This window comes from Perognathus longimembris, chromosome 6 (genome assembly GCF_023159225.1).
Source record: "Perognathus longimembris pacificus isolate PPM17 chromosome 6, ASM2315922v1, whole genome shotgun sequence".
Classification (NCBI taxonomy): Eukaryota; Metazoa; Chordata; class Mammalia; order Rodentia; family Heteromyidae; genus Perognathus; species Perognathus longimembris.
This window is the reverse complement of record NC_063166.1, coordinates 13,565,959-13,577,901: the sequence shown is the minus strand read 5'-3', so window position 1 is coordinate 13,577,901 and position 11,943 is coordinate 13,565,959. Positions and strand designations below refer to the sequence as shown.

The 11,943-nt window shown below is 53.8% G+C and overlaps 3 protein-coding genes across 3 annotated transcripts; 1 reads left to right on the top strand and 2 right to left on the bottom strand.

Moving 5' to 3' along the window:
- Window positions 1-160: 160 nt before the first annotated feature.
- Rnf5 (ring finger protein 5) lies at window positions 161-2,555 on the top strand. Its single transcript, XM_048348031.1, has 6 exons — window positions 161-384; window positions 1,230-1,248; window positions 1,348-1,460; window positions 1,564-1,618; window positions 1,716-1,833; window positions 1,947-2,555. Exons 1-6 carry the CDS (start codon window positions 245-247, stop codon window positions 2,042-2,044), a joined length of 543 nt encoding a protein of 180 aa, XP_048203988.1. The 5' UTR covers window positions 161-244; the 3' UTR covers window positions 2,045-2,555.
- Window positions 2,556-2,726: 171 nt separating this feature from the next.
- Ager (advanced glycosylation end-product specific receptor) lies at window positions 2,727-6,424 on the bottom strand. Its single transcript, XM_048348022.1, is given in 12 exon segments — window positions 2,727-2,979; window positions 3,093-3,219; window positions 3,342-3,368; window positions 3,834-3,972; window positions 4,140-4,267; window positions 4,377-4,457; window positions 4,460-4,579; window positions 4,684-4,771; window positions 5,104-5,168; window positions 5,345-5,537; window positions 5,664-5,770; window positions 5,943-6,424. Coding segments are annotated over 12 exon segments (1,224 nt in total). The 5' UTR covers window positions 5,995-6,424; the 3' UTR covers window positions 2,727-2,882.
- An 890-nt stretch (window positions 6,425-7,314) lies between these two features.
- Window positions 7,315-11,644, bottom strand: Pbx2 (PBX homeobox 2). The gene is made up of 9 exons (XM_048348021.1): window positions 11,365-11,644; window positions 10,437-10,510; window positions 9,949-10,196; window positions 9,644-9,834; window positions 9,365-9,500; window positions 9,094-9,247; window positions 8,472-8,560; window positions 8,250-8,336; window positions 7,315-8,122 (listed from the first exon to the last, which is right to left on the bottom strand). The coding sequence occupies exons 1-9, from the start codon at window positions 11,583-11,585 to the stop codon at window positions 8,030-8,032; spliced, it is 1,293 nt and encodes a 430-aa protein (XP_048203978.1). The 5' UTR covers window positions 11,586-11,644; the 3' UTR covers window positions 7,315-8,029.
- Between the last annotated feature and the right edge of the window lie 299 nt (window positions 11,645-11,943).

Sequence of the window (11,943 nt, the reverse complement as noted above, 5' to 3'; positions counted from 1 at the left end):
ATAATCATTATGCGAGGTCAGGACCGCGCAAACCTTTTTCCGCCCCCATCCTTTGGACCAATCCTTTCTCTTGAATCGCTTTGATGGGCAGGCACTGAGGCCAATCGCGATTAGAAAACCCTGAAGCCTGCCCAACGATTGTGGGCAGGAGGCGGTTTCTCATTTGTTGGGGCGTGTGCGTGTATGTGTGTGTGTGTGTGTTTGGGGGGCTGAGGGAATACGTGGGGGCGAAACCGAACCGGCCATGGCAGCTGCAGAAGAGGAGGACGGGGGCCCTGAAGGGCCAAACCGCGAGCGGGGCGGGGCAGGCGCGACCTTCGAATGTAATATATGTTTGGAGACGGCTCGGGAGGCTGTGGTCAGTGTGTGTGGCCACCTGTATTGGTGAGAGTCTGGGACTGGAGCAGAAGGCGGCGGGGTTCATCTCTATCTATAGTGGGGAGGCCGAGAGGGAGGGGCCGTACACCCATACAGAGAATCGGAGGGCACATCCCTGTAGGCGAAGCCTGCGGAGACCTTCCGGCCTGGCTGATATCAGTGGGTGGGAGGATCGCATCCACAACAGACGTGTCTGGAAAGGAGGAGGGTCCTAGGAATTGGGAGCTGGTGCGTGTGGGATGTGTTATAATGGGTGGGACCTGGGGCCACTGCTCCATCTGTGCCCCACCTAGTGCAAGTGAGACCGGAGCCACCTTACCCCCAGGGAAGTTCGAAGGTTTGGGGAGACGCATAGCACTTGAGTGATTGACCCAGGGACTGTGTGAGCCCACGTTTAAGTGAGATGTGGGAGGAGGGACAAACTGGCTACAAGGGCAATGTGGAGGGGCATGATTGAGTCGTGGAAATAGAAGCTTTAATGAGGGAAAAGAGCGGTGGGAGAATGTTTGTGAAGAGGGTTTGATCTGGCAGGATGGGAACAGAATAGGTTGGAGTTGAAAAAGGAGAGCTGGAATGGAGTGTGTTGAAGAGAATTGGAAAGTCAGAGAAGGGAAGGGAGTGGGGAGAGAGAGAGAGTAGTTAGGGGAGAGAAGGTTGAGAGTGTTGAGAATGAAAGGAACTCTGGATATTGGAAGATGAGAAAACTAGGAAGGCCAAGTTAGTTGGTGTGGTAGAGGTTGCAAAAACTGTGAAAGATAGTAGGTAATACCTAAGAAGAGGAATGAGGTGGGATTCTGTTAAGTTTGGAGTCAGTAACTCTTGTCACTTTTTTCTTACCTTCCTCCATCTAGTTGGCCCTGTCTTCATCAGGTGGGTATTCAAGAGATGAAGAGGAAAATAGGGGAGGTCTGAGGAACTAAAAGACTCTCCCTGTGCTTGAAATCACTTCATTTATTTATTCCCGCTCAGTGGCTGGAGACACGACCAGACCGGCAAGAATGCCCAGTTTGCAAAGCTGGCATCAGCAGAGATAATGTTGTCCCTCTTTATGGGCGAGGGAGCCAGAAGCCCCAGGATCCTAGGTGAGAGACCAGAATTGGTGTGTAGGGAAGCTTGAAGGCTTTGGCTGGGGGGGTGGGGTGGGTGGGAGAGAAGATGCCCTGTTGACAGCCTCTTCTCTTTCAGATTGAATACTCCACCCCGTCCTCAGGGCCAGAGACCAGCTCCTGAGAGCAGAGGGGTGAGAGGTTTTTGTTTGTGCATCTGTTTTTTTGCCCAGTTGTGTACTTTCCATGCCAGCGATGTGTCGGCTCTCCTGACCTCCTCTGCCTTTCTAGGGATTTCAGCCATTTGGTGATACTGGGGGCTTTCACTTCTCATTTGGTGTTGGTGCTTTTCCCTTTGGCTTTTTTACCACCGTCTTCAATACCCATGAGCCTTTTCGCAGGGGCGCAGGTAAGAATCTTTCCCTAGCTCCTATCAAGGAGTCCTCTCATCCCCCAGCCCCTTGCCTGGTTGGTCTACCAGTGTGATGATTCCAACATTCCCCCCCCCCCTTTCTCCTACAGGTGTGGATTTGGGACAGGGTCACCCAGTCTCCAGTTGGCAGGATTCCCTCTTCCTGTTTCTTGCCATCTTCTTCTTTTTCTGGCTGCTCAGCATTTGAGCTGTGTCTCCATCCTGCCCACCTCCAGCCAGAGGAGAATCAGTATTGGGGGTCCCTACTGACCCCTCCTTATTTCTGGATACCCCTCCTTCTTGTGGATGCCTCCCCTCCCCCATTTCTGCTGGCTAAGGCCAACCCTGGCCATGGAGAAGAGTCACATTTGTGCATAGGAAGGGAAAGCCAGCTGTTCTGAGCTGCTCTGAATTCTTGCTGGAATTCTCTGAATTCTTCTATGGAAACTCAAAGTCCTGGGAGAGGAAGACAGACTGTAGGCAACATTCATTTCTCCTCTCCCCTAATCTTTTATTTCCCTCCAGATTTCATGAATTGATGTTGAAATGTGGTGGGCAAGGCTCCCTCTGACTCTCTTCCATGCCTCCTCGTGTTGATTTAATTTAATTTTTCTCTTCCCAGTGTTTAATGTGAATTCCAACTCTTAATTGCTCCCCTCCCCCCACTACCTCCTTTATGATAAATTCAATAAAAAAGATGCAATGTATTGATGGGAACTCTTTGCCCAGTTCTTCCTGCCCTCTTTCCAGAACAGGTGCCTCTTCTCCCCCCATTTGAGTTGATGTTTGGTATGGTGTGGGAAGCATGGGGGTAGCCCCTGTTCTTCAGGGATCTTAGTGAAGAGCTGATGTCTCTTTCCCTCTTACACAAACATACAAACATGCATGGCACCATGTGTTAAGTGTTTACTCAGCACAATTTTGTGGGGAGCTCTAGTTGTGGAAGAAAGTGTGGCAAGGTGGGGAGGACATTTTACAGGGGAGAGATGGTTGGGGACCAGTCCAGTACAAAGGAGCTAGTGGATGGGGGTCTGCCTGGGAGCCCCTCAAGGCCCTCCTGTGCCACCCTCTGCTGCCTCCGGCTCCACTGACTGATTCAGTTCTGCACGTTCTTCTTCCTCCTCTTGGTTTTCTGAGGCCTTTCTGAGGAGGAAAATTAGGGAAAATTCTGCACATAGCATACAATTCCTCGCGTTCCATCATTCCATCCTCCACCCCCTTTATTTGCCCCTTGTCAGTAATCTTGTTTCACTCACCTCTCCTCTCCTCGATGCTGCCGTTTTCGCCACAGGATGGCCCCAATGAGCAGAGCGACTAGTCCCAGGCCTCCCAGGATCCCCAGGGCCAGGGCTAGAGCTCCCAGCCCTGACCCGCCCACAGAGCCTGTAGGGAGATGCAGAGAATTGAGGAAACAGTCCCACCACTCACCAAGCCTTTCCTGTTGACCATACCCACGGTCACACGGCGGGCTATCTGTTCCTCTGACTTTAATCCAGTCCCCTCACCTGCAGCTCGCCCCTCCTCTCCTGTTTCTGGAAGACAAAGTCCAAGCAAATCAGAAAGGAAGACTTCAGTTTGGGAGAGGAGCCCCAATGGAATCTCCCTTCAACTCAGCAAGGAGAGATGGGGCTGGTCTTTTGGAAGGGTTTGGATGGGTCAAAGGAGGCTCTGACTGGGAAGGGGAGGGAGGGCTCTTGGGGAATGGGGTAAGGGTGCTGGGAATATGGCCTAGTGGCAAGAGCACTTGCCTCATATACATGAAGCCCTGGGTTCAATTCCTCAGCACCACATATATAGAAAAGGCCAGAAGTGGTGCTGTGGCTCAAGTGGCAGAGTGCTAGCCTTGAGCAAAAAGAAGTCAGGGACAGTGCTCAGGCCCTGAGTCTAAGCCCCAGAACTGGCTAAATAAATAAATAAATAAAATGGGGTAGGGAGTTGGAGTCTGCTGTGTTTCTCGGTCTAGTTCCAAGGTCCTTGGATTTAGGAAGAGGTCTCACCTATGATGACACTGACAGCAGGGCTTTCTTTAGTTCCTTGGCTGGGATGGGTGGCCACACAGCTGTAGGTCCCTTCATCCTGAGGCCCTACCTCAGGGATCAGTAGCACAGGGCTTGGGGGCAGGGGCAGGGGTATTCCCTGGTGAGGAAAGGGGAACAGGACATGATTATCAAGCTCCTGTTCTCATGTCCCACACACTCAGGTACCCCCTGTCTTCTAGCTTAGCTCCTTGTTTTCACCTTTCCTCCATTTTCAGAGGGGAGTTATAGTTCTCTCCCACTTCCCAGACCATGCATGGCACTCACATCCTTTATCCAGTGGATCTGAGAAGAGGGCTGTATAGGGGCTTCACAGGTGAGGGTCACAGTCCCACCTTGAGATACTACTCCACCTTCTGGCTCGATCAACAGTTGGACCTCCAGTGGGACTGACTCTGGGAGTGGGAAGGGACAGGGAGTTGATCAATAGACCTAGCAATGGCCCTGGTGGCTGTGGGCTTCAGCCTTGCTTTCCCAAAGGGCACATTTCCTGGGTGTGTTCACCTGAACTTGGTATTCTCCCGCTCCTCACAATGGGCTGGATGGGAGCCGTGTTCAAAGCAAGATGCTGAGGAAGACCAGGCTGAAGCTGCAGAAGAAGGTGGGGTCAACAGCATCTCCCTGGGCCAGGGTCACTGTCAGCTCTGACTGGAGTGTAAAGAGCCCTGACTCAGGGTGTCTTCTGGTCTCTTCTTTCACCAAGACTCCTGTGGTAGGAGAAAGACAAGACATCCAGGTGGTTATGGGAACAAGATCAGGAAGCAGCAACTGGGAGGGGTTGGGGAGAGAGGGAGAGTTTCTTGGGACTCACCTTTCCCATCAGGAATCAGGGGCTTCCCATCCAAGTGCCAGCTAAGAGTCCCCGCAGGGTAGCTTCCTTCAGACACACAGGTCCCCACCTAGGGAAAGAGTGGTGAGCTCATCCTTTAAAAGTGCAAAGTGTGGAGGCTGAGAATATGGCCTAGTGGTAAAGTGCTCGCCTTTTATACATGAAGCCCTGGGTTCAATTCCTCAGCGCCACATGTATAGAAAAAGCCAGACGTGATGCTGTGGCTCAAGTGGTAGAGTGTTAGCCTTGAGCAAAAACAAGCCAGGGACAAGTGCTCAGGCCCTGAGTCCAAGGACTGACAAAAAAAACACAAAAGTACATGGTACCATACAGGTACACAGTCGCATTCACAAGATCCCTTATGACCGCTCCCCCCCCCCCAACACACACATTGTTCACTACCTTATTAGGGACACCAACTGTGAGTTCAGAGGCAGGATCTACAATTTCTGGCTTCCTAGGAATCTCTGAAGGAGGGAAAAGTTCAGTTAGAGGCCTGAGCTTTGGAGATCCTCACACAGCAAGTGTGAGAAGAAAGACAAGTCAGAGGGCCTCCCTCCCACTCCAGGCCCTAGGGATCAAGGACTTGGGGTGGGGTTGAGTGAGGAGAGTTGGGGCTTGGCTAAGGCTCTGGAACCCTTACCGTAGACTCGGACCCGGTAGTTGGTCTTGGCCTCCTTCCCACGCCTGCTCATTGCTCTGCACCTGAAAGTCCCCTCATCCTGGATCCCAACCGCAGGAAGGAGGAGAGAGCCATTGGGGAGGACTCGAGCCACGCTGTCCCAGGGGCCTCCCTGGGGAGAGAGGACCTTCCAAGCTTCTGTCCGGCCTGTGTTCTAGAGACATGAAGAAGAAAAGCCTCCGATGTCCAAGCCTTCTGGGAAAGCACGGCTCAGGCAGGATGGCCGTGGGGACCCTCATGGGTCCGCTTGAATTTGAGAAGCTGCTCCTGGAGCCCTTACCAGCTTCCATTCCAGCTGCTGGGGTGGTTTCTTGGGGGCCCCCCTACAGTTCAGTACCAGTGGCTCCCCGATCCGAGCTGTGATGTTTTGACCGCCTACTACTGACCCTGGGAGAGAATAGAGTGGTTGAGGAATAGAAGGGGAGATGAAGACGAAAGGAATCAGAGCAGGATAGGTAAGGTAGCTTGAAAAGCAAGGCCCAGGTCTAAGAAATTCTAGATGGGGGGCGGGAAGACAGTATTTTCTGCAGAGGATCAATGGAGCTGGGGAGTAGCTCACCCCACAGACCGAGGACCAGCACCCAGGCTCCAGCCGACGTCCCTGCTGCCATCCTGTTTCCTTCCCAGGCTCCTGGCTCTGTCTGCCACTTTCCCCACGGTGGCTACTTCCCTACATGGGGCCTGCCCGTCAGTCACAGGGAATGCTAAGAATTCATGCCTCCGGAACAAGAGTCCTTCAGGTGCTAGAAGCAATCTCACCCCACCCTTGGGTGCTACCAGTCTCTGGGCACAGGGAGTACACTTTCTAGGGTCTCATTCCAAGCCTCCCACCATGTTCCATCCCTCCCACCGAGGGCCGCCTGGAACCCCACTATGGTTGGAAAAGGATGCTGAGAGGATATGGCGGGAGCAGGGGCGGGCACAGGGCCTTGATAATCAATGGCAAAGCTGGGAGGACAAGGCAGAAGAAACCTGTGTGGGGCTTTTTGAAAGACGATTTTTTTTTTTAAAGGGTGTTGCATTTCTTGGGGAGGAAAAAATAAACTAAACCCAGGAAAAAAGAAATTTCTTTATTTAAAACTGCATTTTCTTTTCTGTGAAACTACAAGTTTACAAGTGAGGAGAGAACTGCCCGTGGCCCGTGCCTCCCACTCCCCCCCCCCCCCAATCACACTCCCCATCTGTTCCCCCAATCCTACTTGGACCTTTGATGGGGATGGGGGTCCCCATTTTCACAGTCCTTTTAAATCCTGAGGATCTTTGAAGGGATCAGAAAGAAGGGTTCAGGGCTGAGGATGGGAGAGTGTTTTTACTTTCCACACGTTCCGTGACTTCCTTCTTCTTCCCACTCCCTTGATTTTGGCTGAGGATAAAAAGATTCCGCCCCCCTGGGGGAAACTGAGGGAGATACATATATAAGCACCTGACCCATACTTAGCACATTTGGCAAGAACCCACTCCCCATTCTCTTCCAATCTGTAAATAGTTAAAAAAAAAAAAAAAAAAAGGATGCATCATACAAGGAAGGTGGGATCTTTAGTTTCCTCAAAAGTACTGAATCCAGCTTTGCCTAAAGGTTGTGGGAAGAACGGGGGTGCAGGAGGCCAGCAGGTAAAAGCCCTCCACACCAATGCAGCAGAAACTTGTCTATACAAGCAAAGAACATCTTAGTGACTTCAGGAGTGGACGGCTTGGTGTCCTGCAAAATTCACTTCCTGATGGGCAGGCCCAGAGCCAGGTTTAATCCCTTTTCTCTTACCAGAACCCCTTTGGCTATCACCTCTACTATGGGAAAGCAAGAAATAAAAAAATAATTCAGTATGTTTATATATTTATAAAAACAAACAACCCGCCCCCCCCACCAAACCCTACTTCCCCAAACTAAATTAAAAAAAAAAAAACAAAAACAGATGGATCCCAGGGTTTTTTTCTTTCTTAAAAAAAAAAAAAAAGTTCAACCCAAATCCCAATCAACAATTTCCTAAAGTAGCAGAAACTCCCTCCGAGGTAGATATCTGAGTCAGACACTCTTGTCCACCGAGCGATTCTATTGGTTTAAGATGAGCTGCGAATGAGGTAATAAAGCCGTCTGGAGGGGCCAGGGGGTGGGGGATACACAGGGGGCGTGGCCCGTGTTCTCTGTCCCGAAGTCCAGTCCCCATTTTTGGCATCTCTGGGTTGGGTAGGGCTAACATCTCCAGATTCCACAGCATGTAAGTGGGGCGGGGAAGGGAAAGTGGGGGAGCCCAGAGAGACAAACAATAGTTGTATTTGCATGTGTGTGTGTATACATGTGTGTGCACGCATGAGAAAAAAAATGGGTGGGAAAAGATGGGTCTGAGAAATAGGTGTGTGCGTTTTTTTTTCTGTGTAAGAGAGTAAAGGAAATTTTTTAAAAAAATCAAAAAAAGGGGAAAAAAGAAGGGGGGGAGACAGACTCTACTCCTTCCCCCCTTATCCAGGACCCCGTTCTCCCTGCCATGTTAGCCAGCACCCCCAGCACTGAGAGTCTATGGTTGGAGAAGGGACGACCCATTCGCCCCTGTTTTGTGCTTCTCCTGTTTGGGGTTTGTCCTCTGGATGCCTGGGTCCTCTTCAAGAGTCGCCTTCTGGGAGCCCCCACCCCTGTGACCCTGAGGGGTGAGATCAGTTGGAGGTGTCGGAGTGAACACTCCCTGGTCCCTCTGTTGGGGATGTCACTGACGATGGGGTCACAGCTTCCTGCCAGCTGCCATTTGCCTAGAAAAAGGGAGAGAGACGGTAGGAGTGAGGCTCAGGGAAAGCCTGTCGGGGCAAATAGCATTAGGGAAAGAGCTGACTTATCCTGATGACAGCTGGAGACCACAAGGCTTCAGGGGCCACTCACCCTCATTTCTCGAGGACTGTACATCTGGCCCGCCCCGAGGTTATCCCCGTAGCCTCCTGGCCCCATTGAGTGTCGGAGTGATTCCACCTGCGGGCCACAGAGGAAGGTGTGACGGTGAGGAGAAGCCTCAAAAGAAGGAGTCTTATATCCTAAGGGGAAGGGGGGGAGGAGGGGAAATGGAGTCCAAGAAAGACCTACTCCAGAGGTCATGGGGCACCTAACCTGGGAAGCAGAATAGGAATCTCCATTGAGCCCGGGCATCCCCAGAAACATGTCTCCGGATCCTGAGAGGTTGAAAGAGCCGCCAGAGCCTTGGAGAAACAGAGAAAGAATTAGGGGAGAGTACCAGGGAGCCCGAGATGACAGATGGGAGATGTATAAAACCCTGTGAACTAGTTCTACAGGGATGGATGTGAATTACACACAAATTACCAACAAAACCTTCCCAGCTGGGTGGGCATGGTGGTTACTGCCTGTAATCCCAGTACTGGGAGGCTGAGATAGAAAGATCAGAGTTCAAAACCAGCCTAGACTGCATAGTGAGTTCTCAGGCCTAGACTACACAGTGAGACCTTGCCTCATAAAACCAAACCAACACAACTCAACCAAAGACATACCCACACCCCAAAAGAGCAAGCCGTTCTAGAACTTCTAGGTACCCACTGGGAGAAAGGCAAAAGACATTTTACTAGAGTGACTTCTGACCCTGACACGATTATCTATCTTAGCTTGGACCTTCTAACCCCCAAAAGTCCTCTCCCTGCTATGATCCTGCCTAGACAGGAAATGGGAACAAAAACAGGAAGTGTGCAGAACAGCTAGGCAGGGTGGCAGTGAGCTCTACCTGCAGAAGAAGGGGGTGTCGGGGAGCTGGTGCGGCTGTGGCCCCCCTGGGCGACTGACACGGCTGTCTTGACAGCATAGATATTTGCTTCCTCTTGGAACTTTCCAATATTTTTCTTATACCGGATCCGCTTGTTGCCAAACCAATTGGAAACCTACAAGGTGTTGGGTAGAGAGGATCAGGCAGGCAATTTTCTTCCTAAAGCCCCTCACTGAATAGCATCTGAGAGCTTCCTGTCCCCAAACTCCTTCTTCCCAAACCCTCAGAATACCTGAGAGACGGTAATGCCACACTTCTTGGCAAGTTCCTCCTTTGCCTCCTCACTAGGATACGGGTTACTCAGGTGGGAGTAGAAATACTCGTTGAGGACCTCGGTGGCCTGTTTGCTAAAGTTACGGCGTTTTCGCCTGCAGAGGGAGAGGGTGGCGGGGAGAGAATGGTGATGTCCTAGCAGGGCTGCCATGTTGGGTAATTCCAGGGGACACCCTTGTCACTAGGGTCTTGGAGAGGAATAAGAAGACTGCTCTAACCTGGATCCCTGGGCCCTCACCTGGCATCCAGGAAGCGGGACCGCAGGATCATGACGGCCTCGCAGGTGCTCTGCTTTAGCTGCATCTGGATGGCGCTGAACTTTCGATGGATGATGCTCACCATTCGCTCCATCTCTTTGGGGGCCACAGGCCGCGTGCGGCTCTGCTCCCGCAGCAGGTTCATGACATGGGTGGTGAACTCGTTACATGCCTGTATTGGGGGGGGTGGGGAGCGGGCGGGTGGGCTGGCGAAGAGGCTCTCTCCGGCCTTGAGATTTCCTCTGAAGAGCCTCTTCCTCCACCCACGTTGGTCTCCTCTCCTCACCTGCTCGTACTTCTCCAGCTCTGAGTGGTAGATGTGGCGGATCTGTGCCAGCTTGCTGCGATAGTCCGAGTGTTCGATGGAGTTGTCAGGGGACACGCCGCCCCCAGAGGCTGCAGCCGCTGCAGCTGCAGCCGCGGAGCCCCCACCCTTTTCAGGCCCAGCCACACCCTCTGCCAGAAGCATGTTGTCCAAGCGCATCAGCTGTGGGTCCACCGGCTCCTCCTCTTGGGAGCTTCGAATGCTCAGGCCTAGCACGGAGGCAAGTGGACTTAGAAGCCCCTCCCCCCATACCCCAGGACCCCTCACCCAGAGCTCAGTCTTCCCGGTGCCTTTGAGAGACCCAAGTTTCCAATCTTTGACTCCCCTTGTCCCTTTTAGCTATCTTGGGTCCTCATTCCCTCCATGCCGCACACTGTCAAACTCTTAAGCCCTACAGTGAACAGAGTAGTATCCCTAGAGTTGAAGAACTGAAAAGAGACAACACATACCCGTTTTCTCCTTGATTTCACACAGGACACTAAAGAGAGCAGGCTTCATTCGATGGCAGTTTAGGGCGTGTTTCCTTGGGAGGAATGGGAGTGGGGAAAAGAGAAAAAAAAAAAGTTCAGGAGAGAAATAGCATGGGGGGGGGGGGGTGTGAGGGGGAACCAGAGGCCTAGGAACACCTATGAGGGGAGCCTGGGAACAGAAGGGGAGGCATCCCTGGAGCGAGAAAGCAGGTTTGGGATGGAGCTAGGGTGTGATTCAGCTCCTGGCTTCAGGAAGACAGAAGCAAGAGGCAAGCAGCAGGCTAAAGGCACCATGGGTGGGCTGGGGGCTCTGGAAGCTATGGGGTCCAGGAGGGAGGAAGGATCTGGGGGTGACAAGAAGTGAGAGTGACTAAGTAGGTTTAGGAAAAATTGAGATGAAGGCTGAGGTGGGCAAGAGTCAGTTTGAGGTGGCAGAGGGGTAGGGGTGCTGGACTAAGTGGGGAGCTCAGTCCGGGCAAGGGGGAAGGAGGCTCCGTGGAGGCCAGGGCCAGGGCGGGGAGGAGTGCTAGGACCTCCGAGGTGGAGCACCGAGGTCCCGGCTCTGGAGAGAATGGGGTGGGCTGGGTGGAGAGCGTGGGACAGACACAATTGCCCAAGAACAGTTTCTAAGTCTAGGAGCCAGAAGGGGGCTCTGAAGATGGGGCCGGTGCCGGCAGTGTCGGGGTCAGCGAGAGGTTAGGAGGGGAGGGGGACCACCTGGGGCGGCCTCGGTGGAGGTTTGGGGTGGGGGGAGCTTTGAGAGGGACCTCTGAGGGGGAGGCTGCCCAAGCTAACAAGAGAGCAGAGCTGTAGGAACTTGGAGGGGAGGGGGGGGGTACTGCCAGAAGACGCAGAGCTTGTGAATGGGGGGGGGGTCTGTGTGGGGTCCCGGGATGGGGGCACTCACTTGGCCTGGGCCTCGTCCAGGCTCTGGTCGGTGATGGTCATTATCTGCTGCAGTATGTCCCCGATGTCTTGCTTCCCTCGGCCTCCCGGGACCCCCCCGTTACCCCCTCCGGGGTCTCCGCCACCGGGAGGCTCGCCAGGACCCCCGGGCTCCCCACCCACCAGTCCCAGGCCCCCCCGGCCCCCGCCTGGAGGGGGCGGCCCCAGCAGCCGCTCGTCCATCGCTGGGGGGGGGCCCTGAGGCCCCCTCCCTGCTCCGCCCCTCCCCCCGCCCGGTTACGTCCCCCCCCCTCCCAAACTCGCCGGGGCCGCGGCTCCCTCCGCCCCAGCCCCCGCCCGTCCCCTCCCCTCCCCTCCCGGCTCCCCCGGGGTGCACCCCGGCACTGGAGGAAGACCTGGGGTACCGGCTGGGCCCCCCACAGGAGACCCCGGCCCCCGGCGGCGGAGAAAATGGAGCCGGAGAGAGAGGGAGAGAGAGAGAGAGAGAGAGAGAGAGAGAGAGGAGGCCCAGGCGGGGGTGTGTGTGCGAGCGGGAGGAGGGAGGAGGGGGAGGGGGAGCGAGGGAGGGCGGCGGGGGGAG